We start from the raw sequence: 18,622 nt of genomic DNA on the forward strand, positions 1-18,622 counted from the left end.
AGGCAGAGTTGTGATTGCTGATGCTCCTGTGTTCCTCACAAATCACCATCACCGAGCAAGAATGGATAGCGATGTATATAATTTCAAGCGACTGCAAAAGATAAGACAGCTCGGCTTCCGGTAGCTGCTGAACATTGTGGCTGACCTTTCTGTTGGGAGCGGTGGGTTGGGAGGCTGAGCAGTCTTGTCTGAAAAGCCTGGGCTGGCTGGGTGGGAGCTGGTCTGCACAGGGACTTGCAATGCTGCTCTGGGAGCTGCTTTGGTTCTTTCAAGTATTTAATTTTTTTTTTTTGATTCAATATGAGTATTTGTCTCAGGATCTTCAAAGGACTTAAAGAGTAACAACTTCAATGTTGATGAATACTTGAAATCTAATTTAAGGTGTTTTTCTCCAGATGACAGTCTAGCTATAATAAAGTTTGTAGGTTAGTAAAATAGATAATTTTAAATATAAATGTTTGAAATAAATATGTTCTGCAGCATTGTTTTAAGAAAAATTGGGCCTAAAGGTTAACACTTGAAATATTGGTTATGGCTGTACTCAGGACCTGGTAATAACTATAGATTATTTCTTACCACTTGTGTGTGAAGTGTATCGTGTGTAGGAGCTTGTTAGCAACTGTTCTCCCACAACACTGTGGATGTCCATGTAGTTCTCATGCTTGCAGACCCTGCTCGTCCTCATGTAGCTAGTGACAGCAATTGTGACTCTGCGCACTTAGGAATGTACAGTTGGCAATTTTGATCTTCTCCTCATCTTAGAGAAATCTTTTCATGACTGGTTACTGCATAGGAAACTCAGGAGTAGAAGATTTTTGTGTGCTCTTACTCTGTATGTCCTCTAAATCTAAAATAATTTGTAGCTGAAAGTCTAAGATCTCGGAGCTGCTGTTGCATTTCATCGGTCCGGTTCTGTGATGTCTAAGAGTGCCGTCGACCCAAGGGGAAAAAATAAATCTTGTCCTGCTCTTTCGGTGAAAAGTGCATGAAATAAAGCTCTTGGTTCAGAGTGCTTGGTAGTACAAAGCAGAGCATGTGTCTCATGGAAGAGTAGCGCTGCCTTTTGAAAACAAGCTGTCTTTTTAAAAAAATAACCAACCAGGAATTGAGAATCAATTATACGAATTGCTTGGGTGTGGTCACCAAATAATTGAGTTTGTTGGTTTTTTTTTTAAATAGCAATGGTTTTCTAAATAGCAAAGATTATTGCCATTCCTTAAATTAGCTTTAATGCTTGGGAGGCTTATGCTTGCAGAGAAGCTGCACTTTGAATTCTTTGCATTTTTATCATCATAAAATGCCCACTGTGAAAATTTTCCCAAAGTTTACTGACAAGGAAGAAGAGCTGCAGTTCAGGTATACAGTCAGAACAGAAATGTCTAGTGCTACTTAAAACCTAAGAACCCACAGAAATAAAATGTATAAAATATAATTATCCTGTCTCAGAATCGCTGTGTGTTTTTTATTCTTTGTGGTTTGTTTTTTTTTTCTACCACCAAGTGATTTCAGTTGAGTTTAAAAGATTGCATCTTCTCTTAGTGCGCTCCTGCTTGGAGAGGAGTTGACGTTTATCTAACGTCAACTGTTTATGCTAACAGAGGCACAGGTTTTGAAAGGGACACAAAGTGGATTTTGGAAGGGACCCTGGGCTTGGGGCCGGGAAGGGACTGGTGCAGGGGCAGGTTCCTGCTACACCCTGGTGCGGTGGCCTGGGCTTGGTCCCTGTCCTGCTTGGGGGTTCAGTGGAGACAGCTGTTGGCTCTGTCCCACGTGCTACAGCTGTGCCTGAGTCAGCATCTGACTGAAGCAGGAGGAGACATTAAAATTGCTGCTTTCTCTAGTTCCTAAAGCAGAAAGGATGACGTGAGATGTGATTTCTGCTCCCTCCTGCTCTCTGCTGGAGAGGCCCTTAGGCAGGAGACGGGGAGCGTGGGCCAAACAAATTGTCTGCTCGGCAGCAGGCACTTCCCAGCCTCGGCCTTTCTCAGAGACATCCCAGCACAGGCAGGCCCAAGCTATGTGTAAATCTGAGGCTTTTAGGGTGCATTGGGCTTGCTGCCATTCCTTTGTGGAAACAACTGGTCCGGAGTATTTGTAACAATTTTGGGTTGAGCCCCAAGGAAGAAAGTTGCGTGGGTCTCTGTGGTTGAGTATTTACATCCACAGGATGCATGGTGTTTCATCACTAGGCAGGTGATGCGAGTCTCTAAAACACACCCAGGTGGAAAAAAATGAAGGCCCCTACGTACATGCATGAGCATCACGTGCCTAAGCTGTGACGGTGCTTCTGATAAAACTTCTTTCATTGTTTCTGTTGAGCTGGTTGTGGTAGGAAGGATGCAGTCCAATGGGGGCTGCAAAAACTGAGCTGTGGCTGAAATCCTGAATCTCTCAGAGTTGGTGGAGAGCAGATAGGACCTGAGTTTCTCCTTGGATCATGTCAACATAGAGTGTTTTTCAGAACCTTTGCAGCCAAAGGTCTGTCCTGTTGCCTGTTAATAAACAGGCAGTTAGTTGTGCCAACAGCATTTGCATGTGCAGGAATGAGTTTTATGAGTAGCTATGTTTTGTTTTCTTCAGCCATTCCAGAAAAGAGGAATTAAGAGCCATGTTTGCTGTCAGTACCAAGGGCAGCTGAACTTGGCAGGTGTCACGATTTAAAGAATTTCTGTTCTCTGGAGGGAAAAATCCACAACTGAGGTGGCTGCAATATTTTTTTCCTTTTTTAATATCTTCATCATTATCATACCAATATCATTTTTGTTGTAGTTCAGCTGAGATGTCTTTAACAAATTTAAGATCAAATGTGTGTGTGAATATGTATTTATACATATATATATTGCTGTATATTATTTGCATTAAGCAGTTATTCTTCCCCAGTCTTCCTGTGTGATAGTGTGAATACATTAGCTTTACCTACCTGGTGTAAGGATATTGAAGAACACTCTCAGATACTGTCCTCAACAGTCACTTTCTCCATTCATAATCCCAACTTTGAATACAAGACCTCGTTTTACCTCTGGTTTGTCGCTTTCCTTACAGCACACTAGTTTCTATTCCCATGTCACTGCTGAAGCACAACCCATTGGTCGATTATTCTAAGCAATGACTGTTTTGCATACTACCTTGCTTTGTTTAATTAATGTTTGTACAGAGATTTGAAAATATAAAGAGCTATATCATTGCTAAGTTTCATCATTGTTTTTGTGTGTTGATGTTGCTAGTGGCAGCAAAAAAATAAGTGAATCATCACAAAATACCATGCATGTCCTTAAAATGGTGGGTTTGGTTACATCCTGAAGAGCTAGCAAGGAAGTAAGCTGAGGGTATATTTCTAAACCTGCCAAGTTGATCTCTGAAATCGCAGCTTTTGCAAAGAGAAAGGGAGGGAGGGATTGCAGGATTGGGAATGCACAGCACAGCGTCACAGAGGGAGCAGGAGCGCCCAGGGTGTGCGTGTGCCTGCAGCTGGAAATGGGAAGCTCTGGAGATGGGAGATGCCCTCCCTGCCTGCAGGACACTGACCCACTGCCCAGGTGCCATGGGTGATGCACGGTGTTGCTGCTGGCCAGAGCATGGGAAAGGGGAGAGCGAGAAAGTACACGACGGCTCTGCAGAGAGACACGGAGACACGTGGCCTGCCACTGCTGCTGCTTTTGGAAAATGGTGCTTTGCAGTCATTTGCTCAATCCTAAGTGGATGTGTCCCTAACTTCTAGGGTCTTGTAGGTGGTCACCAGGGTTTTCATCGGAGCATGTGTCCTCCATTGGGTTTAGATCCTGCACTTGGTCATAGCCTTGAGCTCTGTTGCCAGGTGGGCTGGGTGAGCCCCATGAGGTGCCAGCTGGGAAGAGCTGAGTGGAGCGGCCCTGGCAGGAGGCGTTCCTGGGGTCCCTGCAGATCCAGGTTCTGACCTCGTCTCTATTCCTCTCTGTCAGACGTCAGCGACTCCGTCTCAAGCGTGGCAATTTAAACCCTATTCCTGCTAAGAGCCGCAGAGAGAAATCCCCCCTCCAGATTCAGTCTGCCGGTGCTGCAAGAGCGATTCCACAGGGCGTGGAGGAGGCGGCCTTCTCTCTGGGACATCGGCTTCCTGTGCTGCTGGAGCTCTGTGCAGAGCTGATCCTGGGAGCTGCGTGTGCTGGGGCCACCTGAGCCTGCGGGGAAGGCTGGGTGGCTCCTGGCCTCTCCCTGCCCAGGGATCAGCTCTTCTCTAAGAGCGCTTTCTTTCACCCCGGCATGGGAATATGAAATCCATGTCATTATACGCAGAGGCCCAGGAGCATGAAAGGGAGAGAACAATAAATGGCTTTTAGACCTGCGTAACTTCATACTTTCTAAGGGGAGCTGAACCTAACAGCTGTAGCTACCAACACTGTGTACAGATGCAGAAACGAACCTCTGGAGGAAGAAAGAAGAAGAACAAAACCAAGCAAGGAAGCGATCGCATTTCTAGGCTGTGCGATCGGCTTTATTTCTGTAGCTTGTCCCAGGTATTACGTGCTTTCCCAGGGCAGGACTTGGCCATCTTCTGGTGGTGGCGAGCAGCACGTGAATGGCTGTACCGCCAAATCTTGAGCTACTTCTCTTCTGCCCATCTTTTTCCAACCAGTGGGTCTTGCTTTGGTCCCCAGTATCCCCAGAGCATTGAGGGGGGAAGAGGAGAAAAAGGGTACTTGTGCTCAGCAACAGCTGCCCAGGCATGCAACGTGGTAGGAAAGGTGGCCAGAAACGCCTTCACCCTTCGGTTCTCCTGCTGAAGCCTTAACGCTTCCAACAAAGCTCATGGGCAGAGCGCCTGAAAAACTTGTCCTTGGAGATGCCCACAAATATTCTCCCAGCCCTGAACTGCCAGTTGTTTCCTGCCCGTGTGTTGCTGGCTGGATTGTTGAGGGGTCCGAGGTGCCTCTTTAGCCGGCGCCTGTGGAGCTTCTTCAGTGCTGTTCTGCTGTGGGGCAGGTTTTCCGGGCTGGGGGAGACCCTAAGGGGACAGGGCGGTGGGAGGCCCTGAGAGGATGGGCTGGTGAAAGACCTTGAGGGGCCAGGGCGGTGGAGCGCCTTCAGGTGCACCAGGGCAGCTGGAGGCCCTGAGGGGACGGGGTGGCGGCAGGCCATGAAGGGCTGAGGTGCTGGGGAGGTCCTGAGGTGACAGGGTGACAGGAGGCCCTGAGGGGACACGGAGGCGGGAAGCCATGAGGGGACGGAGTGGTGGGAGGCTATGAGGGGACGGGGCGGTGGGATGACTTCAGGTGCATCAGGGCAGCGGGAGGCCCTGGGGGAATGGGGCGGCAGGAGGCCCAGAGGGGACAGGGGTGGCGGGAGGCCCTGAGGAGGCGGGGGGGTGGGCAGCCCTGAGAGGACGGGGTGGCGGGAGGCCGTAAGGAGCCCCCACGCAGCCACCTCGTTCCTTGCCACCCTGCTTCCGTGGTGCTTCCCTGCAGTGTTTCCCACCCCTGCGGCAGAAGCCCTCAAGGCTAGGCCTCAGCAGGATGGTGGGGATATCCCCCAACGTGCCTGGGCTGGCCTGGCTGGGGGAGAAGGAGGAGAAGGGGCATCCAGAGGGGCATGTCCGCTGGGTGCTGCCGGCGAGGGGCAGTGGGCAGAGGCAAGGCTGGCGGCCAGCCCGGGCCCCAGGGCTTGCCCAGGCCACGGCGCTATGGCCGGGACCCTGCTCTGGGCCCGCAGAGCTGGCGTGACCATGTGGAGGGTGACGGTCTCCGAGCACGGGGCGGAGGAGGTGCTGCCTTCTTGTATTGGGTTTGTGTGGCGGGGCTTTAGTACCGGGGAGGGGCTGCAGGGGTGGTTCCTGTGAGAAGCTGCTAGAAGCTTCCCCGGCTCTGGCCCAGGCCGAGCCCATCAGCGCTGGTGGTAGCACCCCTGGGATAACAAATTTAGGAGGGAAAACCTGCAGCGCGGAGGGGAGTGGGATGTGAGAGAAAGCCCTATGCAGACAGCAAGGTTAGTGAAGGAGGAGGGGGAAGAGGCACGCCCGAGGACACCCCTGCAGTCCTATGTTTGAGTTACGGCCTCGCTGTGGTGATACTGCTCTGGGGAGGCCCCAGAGCACGGGCACATGGCAGTGTGTCACAGGGCCCTTTGTGACCCACCGTGATATGGGTACTGCCGATTGCACGGCACGTGGCAGCGTGTCACAGGACCCTTTGTGACCCTCCATGGTATAAACGCTGGCAGGGACACGGCCACCCCACAGTGCCCGGAGGACGCGACAGGACAGGACGGGGCAGAGGAGGGCTGCAAAGGAGCCCCTGCGCAGCCACCTCGTTCCCTGCTGACCTGCGTCCGCGGCGCTTTTCCGAGGCATCTCCCATCCCTGTGGCAGGAGCCCTCAAGGCCGGGCCTCGGCGGGATGGCAGAGAGACCCCCCAGCGTGCCCAGGCTGGCCTGGCTGGGGTGGGAGGAGGAGGAGGAAGGTACTGAGGATGCCCCAGCGTGGCAACTCGATGAGGTGGAGGAGGTCCAGCTGCTGCAGGCGGGTGAGTGGCTGAGCTGGGCCACGGGGCCGGTGGCTGCAGCCGGCTTGGCCCCATCCCATCCCCTGTGGACATCCCCAGTGAAAGAGGGGAAGAAGGGCCAGGGCCGTTCCCCATGGCCAGGCACTGGCCACGCTCCATCCACTGGGCACCCCCAGCCCCAACCTGCGGGCAGAGAGATGGGGGTCAGAGTCCCCAGCAGCCCCTGTCCCGGGGCTGGCCCTGCCTGGGGAGCACAGGGCTCGGCTGTGTTCTCCAGCCTCTCCTGCAGCCCCTCAGCTCTGCTTGTGCTCGGTCTTTGCCAGATCCAGACTGGAAGCTGCCAGAAGAGCAGGAACACGCCCGGGCCCTCTTCCACAGCAGCGCACAGGTATCCGCAGCCATCCCCACCTGGGCTGGGCCTGGTCTCACTGCTCAGCTGAGCACCGCCGTCAGGGCACTCAATGTGACGTGCCTCTCTTCCCTGCCCTTCTCTCTCCTGTAGAAGTTTTGGGAATCCCTCAAGCCCTCTGAGCGTGAAGACGCCACCATCGCGGCCGTCGAGGGCATGGCAGACTCGGACTCCTATAATGCGGAGGCTTGTGCTGCCATGCTGGATGTGCTTGTGGAAAGTGACACCTCCAGATTGCAGCATGTAAGTAGCCTGTCGCCGGGGCTCGAGCCCCCGGAGGAGATTGTGTGCCCCCTGAGGCCGGGTCCGCTAGGCACTGTAGGGTTTAGGGATTAATCCGTGCGGGGCCCGGACGACGGAACACCAATGTGATGATTAAAGTCGCCAGTTTATTGAGCTTAGCTAATCATTTTTATACAATTCTCTAAGTTGTTGAGAGACTTTGATTGGCTACTACATGCAAGCACTTGGTGTCCACACGCACAAGCATAAGCGGTGATTGGTTACATCGGTACTGTCCACGCGCACAAGCATAAGTGGTGATTGGTTACATCGATACTGTCCACGCGCACAAACATAAGACATAATTGGTTGTGTTAATTAGAGCATACAAGACTTGTCTTAGTCCAATTGGTCAAGATAAGCCCCTGAATTGAGGTTGTTTGTGCCAAGTTCCCTTTATCGTGGAATGTGCACCTGTGTTTTCCTAATTGGGATCTTTCTTCTTCTATCTTCTTATTTATTCTGTTCAAGGCCTTCTAAAGGCGCCTGGAACAATCTTGTGACCATGAGCTATTTTCAGGTCCAATAACTAACTTCCATATAACTGAACCCTACATCTCCCCCTCTCTCGCTTTTTTTTTTTTTTTTTTTTTTTGAATAGCATATTGCTGTCTTGTTCCGCAAACTTAGCCCAGCAATCAGTAGGTGTCAGTTTTATGTGGGTGTCCCTACAGAGGCAACTATGGGTTTGCTGCACACCAGCCTGATGCTCTTTGGAAAATCCCGGTAGTTATACATTTTCAGAGGAATGGATTTTAGCACACGTGGCCAGCGTGTGCCAAAAGCCACCTCAATTGAAAACCTATGACGCATGCACTCGCTGGCCAGGCGCACTGCACAAGTCATAGTTATCTTATCAATTCGTTCATGGGCTTTGTGATGCGGCCGTAATGCACTGAGAATTTTAATCTGTTACGTTAGCTAAGATGACCTACGCATTAGTTTTTGGCTGAGGTGGAATTCGTATTGCCGCACCATCTATGATGCTTCAGGTGATGATGGTCGCATAAATCAAACGGAAGTCCATCAGGGGCTGGCACCTGTGAAAACATAAGCATAATCTCGCCCCGAGGTTATTAATGAAAAATGGACTCTCCCATCACCCTATTTCTAGATTGTTAACTGAGTCTATGACCTTACTTCTAATTTCAGTTTTAACTAACTGTTTAGCAAAAAAATTTTTTTTTTTTTTTTTTTTTTTTTTTTTTTTAATGAATGACTACATATCAGGTATCGTAAAACTACTTCCACACTTGGCTTCCGTGAGTAATGTTTCGCCGAGGACTGATTAACATTAAACTATATATATATTTACTTATTCTCTACAGCACTTATTCTAAACAGCTTATCCTCTATACAATGTTATAGGTTAGTAGGTTAGTTGATTATGATTAGTTGAATGTCTGTTACAGTGGTTAAAAAAAAATTATTTTTTTTTTTTTTTTTTTTTTGGATGATTTACTCTCTTTTCTACCCACTCGCACTAAAATACATATCCAAAAACGATATCATACTCCATGTTTTTTACACGCATTCTTAATCTCCACATTGACTGCTGGTCTCCGTTGTGATTTGTCTAGTCGGTCTATCTAGGGCTTCAGGACCTGCTGACGTCTCCGCTGCCTCTTGCTCTTCTGAGTTGTCTGTGGCATCTGGTCGCTCAATCCACGGCTTGACCCATTTCGCCGGTATCCAATGGGGTTGTTCGTTACCTGTGGAAACACAAGCATGCCCTCTTCCCCACGTAAATAATTTGCAAGGTCCTTGCCACTGCTGTAAAACCGGATCGAATACTGAAACTTGCGGCTGATTTTTATCAACATTTTTGTTCCCACACATATGCCTATTAGTTGGGATCTGATCCTCAGTACCACGTGGCTGTAGCCAATTCAAAACATACAGTGCTTTGCTTATTAACTCTTGGGTAGTACAGTGCCGCATATCTTCCCCCGTTTTTAAAATGTTTAAACGATCCTTTAAGGTCCGATGTGCACGTTCAACAATAGCTTGACCAGTGGAATTGTGGGGTACGCCAAAATTATGAGCTACCCCCCACATCTGTAAAAATGTTTCTAATGACTGTGAGCGATATCCCGGGCCATTGTCTGTTTTAATTTCTGTTGGCACTCCCATGGCAGCAAATGCTGCCAAAAGGTGCTTAATTACGTCTTTAGCATTGGTTGATATATGAACAGTAGCCCACATAAGGTTCGAATATGTGTCAATAGATACATGAATAAATTTATATCTCCCAAAACTGGGATATTCCGTAACATCTGTTTGCCAAATTTGCAATGGTGATAATCCCCGGGGGTTCACCCCTTGTGGTTGTAAGTTTTGAATATTCGCACAGTCTGGGCAAGCAGCAAGAATAGCTCTGGTTTGCTGCAATGGAAGATTAAATTGTTTACTCAGCGCTTTTGCCGACTGATGATAAAATTTATGGGATAGCAGAGCTTGTCCAAAGAAATCAGGTTTGGGTGTATTAAAATAGATGTTTGCATTGGCTACTACCAGTTGATCCGCGCGCGCATTACCTTCGACAATGAATCCCGGCAGCGTTGTATGGCTACGAACATGATCGATAAAAAATAAGTCTGTCCGTTCTTCTAGTAACATCCATAATTTTAAAAGTGTCATAAACAGCTGCTTATTGTTTACAGTTTTTAGTAGGGACCTATGCATACGTTTGACTATCCCCATGACATATTGAGAATCTGAAATAATGTTGACAGGTGTTTTATCCCATTTTTTAAAAACAGAGCATACGGCTAATAGCTCGAGCACTTGTACTGACCCCTCTGACAGAATGACTTTGGATTTCCAGGATCCATCCTGTAAATATACAAATCCTGCTTTACCTGTCTTGCTGCTAGCATCAGTAAAAACGGTAATGGCTTCCAGCGGCTTATTGCTGCAGATAGAGTGCGGTTCCATTGTTAACATTGTTTTAAATAATGGGGGGGGGGGGGGGGGTAGTGATTATCTACTTCCCCCTTGAAGTCCAGCAGAGCTACTGCAAGGCAGTCATTTTTCATCATGGCATTACTCACAATATCAAGTGACATAGGTAAAATGATTTTGTCCATTTGCCTCCCTGAAATTTGTATCGCCCTTACCCCTGCTTTTTGAATGCACATCCCCAGAGCTTCAATTCTAGTGACTACCGTTTTTGACATGCTAGCAGGCAAGAATATCCATTCTAGTATTACCAATGGGTTTTGTTTTTGTTGCTCACCCCACTGACCCAAAATTCCCGCAACTTCCTTATCTGAGTTACATACATACAAATTTATGGGCAAATCAGGGATATATCTGCCAGACATAGATGATGTGATTTTCTGCTCAATTGCTGTCAAGGCTTGCTGCTCGGGCGCACTTAGATGTAGTACAGAAGTTAGGCTATTGCTGCCCCGCAATAAGTCCAACAGTGGTTGTAAGTCTGTATTGGTGATACCACAATAAGGCCGGATCCACTGCAGGTCTCCGACAAGTTTTTTGTACATCATGTACATTTCGTATGTCTTTGTGTAGCGATAGCTTTTGTGGATGTACAGAGGCTTCTGCAACCTCTCACAGACCCCAGGAAAGTTTGACCGGCTGCTGTTAGTCCGTGCCGGCACAGATCGAGGCTGCGTTGCTATGTGTTGAGGGCACGCACGTCTCAAATGCCCTGGTTGACCACACCGATGACATGCGGGGGGGGTCTTTGTATGGGCCGTAGTCTCCTTTTCCCTGTCGCACCATCAGTCGTAATGCTACCGCGAGTGCTACAGCGTGAGCTTCAGCATGTATTTTAGCTTTCTCTTGTTCTTGTATTATAGTAGCCAAATCCTCGTTTGCATTATTTGAATCAGGGTATATGCTAGGTATAATTTGTTCATGTTGAACGGTGGTATCTGGGGGCTGTTTTCTCATAGGCGGATTTTTACTCACTCCCTGATTCTGTAGAGTTTCCTTTAATCGTACAGTTAGGGAGGCTTGGGAACTGTCAGATGGCTGATTAATATCGGCAGTCCCAGGGAGTGGAGCAGAAGTCAAGAGCACAGGAGCAGGCGGACAAGCTCCAAAAAGTCTCTCTCGCTGCATTATGTTTTTCTCCCCGCTTTTCCCTTTCGCTTGCGGTTGGAGAGAGAGAGCAGCAAAAGCAGACACAGACGTTTTACGATCTGCTTTCATTTCTTACAGAGTTGTCTTAATCAATTTCCATAAAGTTGCAAGATCTTTAACTTCTTTAGACCCGTCACTAATTTCATCCCATAGGGAGGTTCCGATAGCTTTCTGGGTACTAAGCTCAAAAGCTGTACCCACACTAATTGAAAGGTTTCTGTCCTTTTTAATATTTTTCTCTGTTTTTTCAACCAGCCTCATAAATACCTTTCCGGCTGTCTTTTCCCTCGCAGATGCTGCGAAACCCTTGCCGCCCTTTTTATCAACGTAAGCTTACGATTTTACCTGCTTTTCCCAAGCAGTGTCCTGCCTCTCTCGAGCAGTGCTGGTGCTGTCTTTCAAGCCACCGTGGTCCGCGGCAATTCCCCCGCCTTTTCAGTAGCATTGCCTCTTGTTCCTCTTCGGATCATGTCGGAGGTCGCCAAATGTAGGGTTTAGGGATTAATCCGTGCGGGGCCCGGACGACGGAACACCAATGTGATGATTAAAGTCGCCAGTTTATTGAGCTTAGCTAATCATTTTTATACAATTCTCTAAGTTGTTGAGAGACTTTGATTGGCTACTACATGCAAGCACTTGGTGTCCACACGCACAAGCATAAGCGGTGATTGGTTACATCGGTACTGTCCACGCGCACAAGCATAAGTGGTGATTGGTTACATCGATACTGTCCACGCGCACAAACATAAGACATAATTGGTTGTGTTAATTAGAGCATACAAGACTTGTCTTAGTCCAATTGGTCAAGATAAGCCCCTGAATTGAGGTTGTTTGTGCCAAGTTCCCTTTATCGTGGAATGTGCACCTGTGTTTTCCTAATTGGGATCTTTCTTCTTCTATCTTCTTATTTATTCTGTTCAAGGCCTTCTAAAGGCGCCTGGAACAATCTTGTGACCATGAGCTATTTTCAGGTCCAATAACTAACTTCCATATAACTGAACCCTACAAGGCACCCAACAGCCTTTTAGGCCAGCAGAGCGTGGTGGGAAGGGAAGCGCTTCTCGGGGGAAGCTGGGGAACTGGCTCGCTCTGGCAGCACTCCAACTCTCAGCCATGTCTCCTCCAGGTGCCGAGCATCGTGAGGTGCATCTACCGGTGGCTCATGTCCAACACGCATGTGTCTGCTGAGCACAGGCTGGACAACAGCCTTCTGGAGCTGACCCACGCGCACCCCCATGACGTGGCGGTGACCCTCCTGTGCTGTGCCCCATCGTGTGACAGGTACAGGGCCCACCTGCCTTTAGAGCCCATCAGGCTGTAGAGCCTGTCCCAGGTGGGCTGTCAGAGAGACGGAGATTTTCAGGACCTTCCAGCCCCTCCGTTTCCCAGCCCTGGCACGACAGCCCCAGAGCCCGCTGCCGTGCTCCCTCCCTGCCCCTCAAGGCACCGTCGCTCGGCTGCCTGCTGCCCGCAGGGGCAGGCCTGCTGGGTGCTGCTGGCAAGGGGCAGTGGGCAGAGGCAAGGCTGGCGGCCAGCCCCAGCCCCCACGGTTGCCCAGGCCACGGCACTGTGGCCAAGACCCCTCTGACACAGAGCTCTGGGCCTGCAGAGCTGCTGCGACCATGTGGAGGGTGATGGTCTCCAGGAGCAGGACTGCAGAGCAGGTGCTGCGGGAGCTGGTCTGCGTGCTGGAGGACTGGCCGCTGCACAGAACGTGCACCTCCGATGGGGACAGCGCAGATGTCTTTGCCCTGGCTGTGAGTTTCTGGCCCAGGCCTTTGCTCGCCCCTAGGGTCACCTCTCCGGGCGGCTCTCCATCCTCCCCCACTGCTGCATCTCCCTGCCTCACGCGGTGGGCTGGAAACCTGGGTTAGGGGCAGGTGTAGGGGCAGCCAGGGCGGGTGCTCCCCCTGCGTTTCCCGTGGCCCAGGGCAGTGCCTGAGCCTCACCCTCCCGCGCTCGGGCCCTGCCGTGGGGACATCTCGGCACTGAGCGCTGTCTCTGGGTGGTTTGTTTTCCGCAGGCAACCAGGGTGCTGCAGGAGATCCTCCGGCTGCCCGGGTGCCCACGAAGGTTGAACTTGCTTTTCCCCCGCATCTTCCTGGCTCTGCTCTCCCACATTTTCTTTGCCACACAGCAGATGCCAGAGGAGGTCGATACCTTCTGGAGGAGATGCCAGCAGGAAGGCTGCCCTCCCACCAACCCCAGCAGGTGCTCCACTCCGGTCCTCCCATCCCTCGCGTGGCCCCGGAGCCAGGGCCTGGGCTCCCAGCGTGACCTGGGCTTTGCTCTGCACACAGATTTGCAATGCTGACTGTGAAAGCACTGCTCTGCCGCCTTGAGTATGATGATGTGGTGTTTGAAGTTGAACGTAAGCGTGGCTGGGACACGCTCCTCAGCGCTGAGACCTACCACTGTGCAATGGGTCTGCTGGCCAGGTGAGAACCCCCTTGTCCCCGCTCCCCCCGCCATTTCTCCCCTGCACATTCGCTGGGGCGCCCCACACAATCCCCTTGGTCGTGGGTGAGAGGGACTTGTCACCAAGGGATGGCCCAGCAGACTGGAAAAGCCTGGGAGAGGTGGGTGCATACGAGACACCACCTCCCAAAGCACCAGTGTCCCCTCCTGTGGGGCCTGGGCTGACGGCACGGGGGGTGGGGTGTCCGTCTACAGGCAGCCCTACTGATGGCAGCCCGCTGGGGCAGGGCAGGGTGCACTGAGGGCCAGCGACAGAGCCTGGGGGACACGAGTGCCCTGTGGGCAAGAAAGGGGTCTTCTCAGAAGGGAAGGCTTCAGGACAGGAAGGGTGTTTTGCCAGTCTCCTCCCCAAAAGGAGCCTGCTAGTGTTGGCCATGCTCCTGGCGATGGGCGGTGGAGAAAGACCAGGCCTCTGTGAGTCAGTCCGGGGAGAGGTTTGCCCACCCTGCTCGGGGTCAACGGTGCCTTCTTCCCCCTGCCAGACAGTTGCATAGTATCTCGAGGAGCTTGTGTTACGGGATCGCAGACTACCTTGCCAAGCTGCTCAGGAGGAAGAAGCAACTCTGGGAGGTCCCCACCATGGCGTTCCTTGTTGAGGTAAGCCTGGTGGCGAGTGCTGCCTCACTGACCCGGCTCTCACCACTCTGCCCTCTCATAGCCGCAGCTGCGGGGGGAGCCCAGTCAGTGGAGCTGGGGCAGAGGGTGGGCTCCGCTGCGTGCCCTCGGCTCCTTGCTGCTGGGGTGACACTTGTCGCCACCTGTCTTTCGTGCCTGCCTTGTGCCAGCTCTCGCTCTCCCATCGCGGCTCCTCAAAGTCCGAGGAATCAGAGGCTGCTGAGGGCTGGGAGGCACAGCAGAGCACATGAGCGACCTGCACCGTGTGCCCTGCGGCACAGGGCAGGGAGGCCAGGGGGTCTGCGCAGCCGCTGCTGCCTTTGGGCTCGGCTGGCTGGGACGGTACCCACGCCCTGTGCTGCTGGCTGGACCCAGCCCTGTGCAGTGGTGAAGTCCTGCTGGCCAGGCACCCCTGTCACTGCTCTGTGTCTTTCAGTTCCTGGACTACCCTAATGTAAGGTGTTGGGGTGACAACATCCTGCAGCTCGTCCCAATGTACCTGCAGAGCAAGTGCAGAGTGATGCGTCGCCTGGTGCTCAGAGGCCTCCTGGCGCTCTGCAAGACACCCTTGATGGTGAGAAGGGGCAGCCGGCTGAAGCCGTGCTGGCAGCATGGGGCTGGGTAACACAGTAGCTTGGACTTGGCTGAGCTTTGGGAGCTGTGGCAGCTGCTCCCAGCTCTCCTGGCTCCCCGTTCACCTGCCCGAGTCCTTCGGGGCAGGCCTTTGGCTTCTGGGCCCCGAGGCAGCGGTGTGGGGTTGAACCTCCGGAGCGGTTTTGGCAGTGCAGCCTTTCATGGATTCACAGCACAGCACTGTGTTCCACACAGGTCAGAAGAATGCGGCCCCTGCTGCGAAGGCTCATAGACCTACTGATGGATGCAGACGTGGAGGTGGTTGGGATGACCCTCTCTGTGCTCAGCAAGGTGCTCTGGGCCACAGGCATCCGAACTGCCAGCCCCATCACTCTGCAACTGGCTGATAGGCTCCGGCCACTCTTTGACAGCGTAAGGCTTTGTGCCCCCCACCACGGGCACTGGGTGCTGCCGGGAAACTTTGTGCCCTGTGGCTTTTCAGATCTGTTCCCAGATGGGCCAGGAGCAGCTGGTGCTGAGGTCTTGCCCTCTTCCTTTCCACCAGGACGCCAACCATGTGCAACTGCTCTCCATGCGCCTCTTCCAAGATGTGATGGAGTTTGTAGTGGAAGAGGAAAAAAAGCCGCTGAAGCAGCACGTGCACCGGAGCCTGATCCCACTGCTTTGCCACTTGTATGATGAAAACCAGTGCGTGGCAGAGGTGAGGATTTCCGACCTGCCGGTGTCCCCGTGGCAGGTGGCTCAGCTGCCTCCTGCCCTGGCGCCTCACGGACTGCAGCGCTCTAGCCTCCCCCTGTCCTTGACTACAGAGCAGCAGCTCTGGGGAACCTCTATCCTGCTGCCCTGGCAGCACCAGGTGCCCGAGATGGGGCTTGAGCCACTCCTCTGCCCGGGCGCCAAACCTGTCGACGGACGCGTTCCCCAGTTGCTGCATCTTCCCACCAGGGGCCAGGACAGGCCCCGAGCCTTGCCCAGGTGCAGGGGACACAGGTCCTGTGTGCAGGGCAGCGGTGCCATCTCCCAGTCTCTGCTGCTCTGCAGGCCTCTCGGGAAACCCTGCTTCAAGCTACCAAGTTCCTGAAGAACAGGAAGCTCCAGCAGCTGCTGGAGAGGGACAAGACATGGGTGATTGCCAAGTACCTGGTAAGGGTGGCCCCAAAGCCCCAGTCCCAGCCTGGAAAAGCCCCCTGCCTCCAGTGCCCAGTGCCTGGGGCTGGCAGCTGTGCCCCTGCCCGCTGCTGCAGCCCATCGCCACCAGCCTGCCCCCCACACACGCTCCCTTCCCTCGGGCGTGTGGCCCCGTGGACTCTTCTCCAGGCTCCTCGCCCTCCTTGAGCCCCGGGTGCCGACGACGGAGGCCCAGCCCAGCTGGGCTTTGGCAGCAGGGTGGCACCGCGGCTCCCTGGGGAGCACCCAGCCCTCTGCTCCCTCCAAACCCGGCACTGGCCGGCTGCTGGCTGGGCGTCAGGGGTGTCCTGGCAGGAAAGGCAGGGTGCAGGGAGCGCCCAACCTGGGGGCAGAGTCTGCACCAACCCTTCCCTCCATCCCCTTGTGCTCTCTCCAGCTGGCAGAGTACAGCAGCAGAGTGGACGAGTACCTGCAGCAGTGCCTGCTGTACCTGCAGAGCCCACAGGCATCCATGCGAGTGGCGGCCATCAGGTTCCTTGGTGAGCCACAACTCCCCCGGGGTCCCTCCCTGCTTGGCCCCAGCCTCGGCTGCTGCACCGGCAGCAGGAATTGGCCCTGTGGCTGTGGAGCCCTGACTACCCGATGCAGGGCCAGGGCACCCACGGGGCTCCCTGCCGCCCTCTCCCACCCCTGCCCTTGGGCATCATGCTCTGGGAGCACCCCAGGCTCAGCCCTGCCAAGGGGAGGAGTGCTGCTGGGGCCAGCAGGATTTGTGACGGGCTGCGTGTTCCTAGGGCTTGCCGGGCAGCATGTGGCGCATCAGCAGGTGAAGCTCCAGGTCATCTACAAGGGTGAGTGAGGGCAGCAGGGTGGGTGTCAGTGGGGACTGGCAGGGAGGAGGAAAGACCCTGGGCTGGGAGCTGTGATCCCTGCCCCAGTTCCTTGCACGGATGAGGGGCAGCGTGGGCAGAGCAGAGAGAGCTTTCAGGGGCACGTGGCGTTCGTGGCCAGCACCTTCCGGCTGATCCTGTTGGCCCCTGCTCCCTCCTGGCCATGGGAAGAGCTGGGTGGTGCAGCCCTGGCAGGAGGCATTCCTGGGGTCCCCGCAGATCCAGGTTCTGACCTCGTCTCTCTTCCTCTCTGTCCCAGCCCTTCAAAGCACGACAAAAGACGTCAGCGACTCCGTCTCAAGCCTGGCAACTCAAACCCTATTCCTGCTAAGAGCCGCAGAGAGAAATCCCCCCTCCAGATTCAGGCTGCCGGTGCTGCAAGAGCGATTCCGCAAGGCGTGGAGGAGGCGGCCTTCTCTCTGGGACATTGGCTTCCTGTGCTGCTGGAGCTCTGTGCAGAGCTGATCCTGGGAGCTCCATGTCCTCTTCCCTGAATAAACAGTCCTGCTCCTTCACCTTGTTTGCCTGTCTTTCCTTTGTGGGAACAAACCAGCAGAGAAGAAGTCACGCCCTCAATTAATCAGGACCCTCAGGACAGTGTGACCTGTCAGGCTTGTTTTCCAGCAGCCAGTGGCAGCACCAGACATACCCACAGCCCTGTGGCCTGGTGTCATGAAATGGAGTGGTTTGGACCACTTAAAGAATCACTTCCAATGGTATTAGTAAAAATTATTTAATAGGAATTCATATAAAAGTGTGACTTCACAGATTTTGATGGCAAGGTTCACTCTATTACTTAATACATGGATGAAATGCACACAGGAAAATTAAATTATAATCAGACTAAAATTTGGTATACAGAGATTCAAAATGCAATAGGTTAAAAAAGGGAAATATACAAAGAAAAATCGAGTTAGAAATTATTTCTTGTGATTTGTACAGAGATTGGGAATGTAACAGGGTAAGGGAGACCCTCTCATGGAGCCATGAGGTTCAGAGAAGACGCCCCCTTGCTTTCTAAACTCCTGTTGGAGTCTGGGTGCAGCTGGATCAACTCCTAGCCCCACACTTGGGCAACAATTTATATCTAAAGGGATTATGAGTACAATAGCAGCCTAAAATTCATTGACAGTTGAATAAAATTCACAACAGTAATTTAAGTAAAAATTTGAAAGTAATAACTTGTACTTACCGTAGACTATTCAGGTTAGTACATGTGCATGCATAAAGACACTAAGAGATTTGCGTAAGAGGTGTACCTGTTAAAAATTCCCCTTGAGTTCAGTGAAAAGGTTCATTCTGAATGCTTCGGTATCTTTCTCAATGGGCAAAGGGTGGAGCCTCAAGCAGACAGTATCAGCCCAAGTCCCATCAGCTTTTGGCAACAGACCTCCAATCTTTGCAAACTGAAGAGTTTGTGAGCTCCGAGAGGCATCCTGCTCAGAGGGAGGTGCTGGTCGCAGCCTGCTGCGGTCCAGGAGAGCTCAAAGATTCTCAGTACTGCTGAGGTTTATAGGTTTGGGAGGTGATTTGCTTTAGCCATCAGCAAATTACTGGGAATCCAGCTGCGCTGGTACTGTTTCACCTAAGTTACGAATCAGATAAGGAAGGTTCTGGGGCTGCCAGGGAATGACTTAAGATTC

At 52.4% G+C, this 18,622-nt stretch overlaps 1 protein-coding gene across 2 annotated transcripts; it reads left to right on the plus strand.

Annotated features, from left to right (window-relative positions):
- Nucleotides 1-6,174: 6,174 nt before the first annotated feature.
- LOC126045485 (maestro heat-like repeat family member 5) lies at nt 6,175-17,457 on the plus strand. Of its 2 annotated transcripts, XM_049816705.1 has the most exons (14): nt 6,175-6,861; nt 6,976-7,125; nt 12,401-12,555; nt 12,884-13,031; nt 13,298-13,485; nt 13,575-13,712; nt 14,235-14,349; nt 14,804-14,941; nt 15,196-15,372; nt 15,506-15,661; nt 16,003-16,104; nt 16,526-16,628; nt 16,884-16,940; nt 17,239-17,457. In XM_049816705.1, exons 1-14 carry the CDS (start codon nt 6,607-6,609, stop codon nt 17,442-17,444), a joined length of 2,088 nt encoding a protein of 695 aa, XP_049672662.1. In that variant the 5' UTR covers nt 6,175-6,606; the 3' UTR covers nt 17,445-17,457. The 2 variants fall into 2 exon arrangements, with proteins under 2 accessions (XP_049672662.1, XP_049672672.1); XM_049816715.1 differs by lacking the exon at nt 16,003-16,104.
- The last annotated feature ends 1,165 nt before the right edge of the window (nt 17,458-18,622 follow it).

Source organism: Accipiter gentilis, chromosome 1 (genome assembly GCF_929443795.1).
Source record: "Accipiter gentilis chromosome 1, bAccGen1.1, whole genome shotgun sequence".
Classification (NCBI taxonomy): Eukaryota; Metazoa; Chordata; class Aves; order Accipitriformes; family Accipitridae; genus Astur; species Astur gentilis.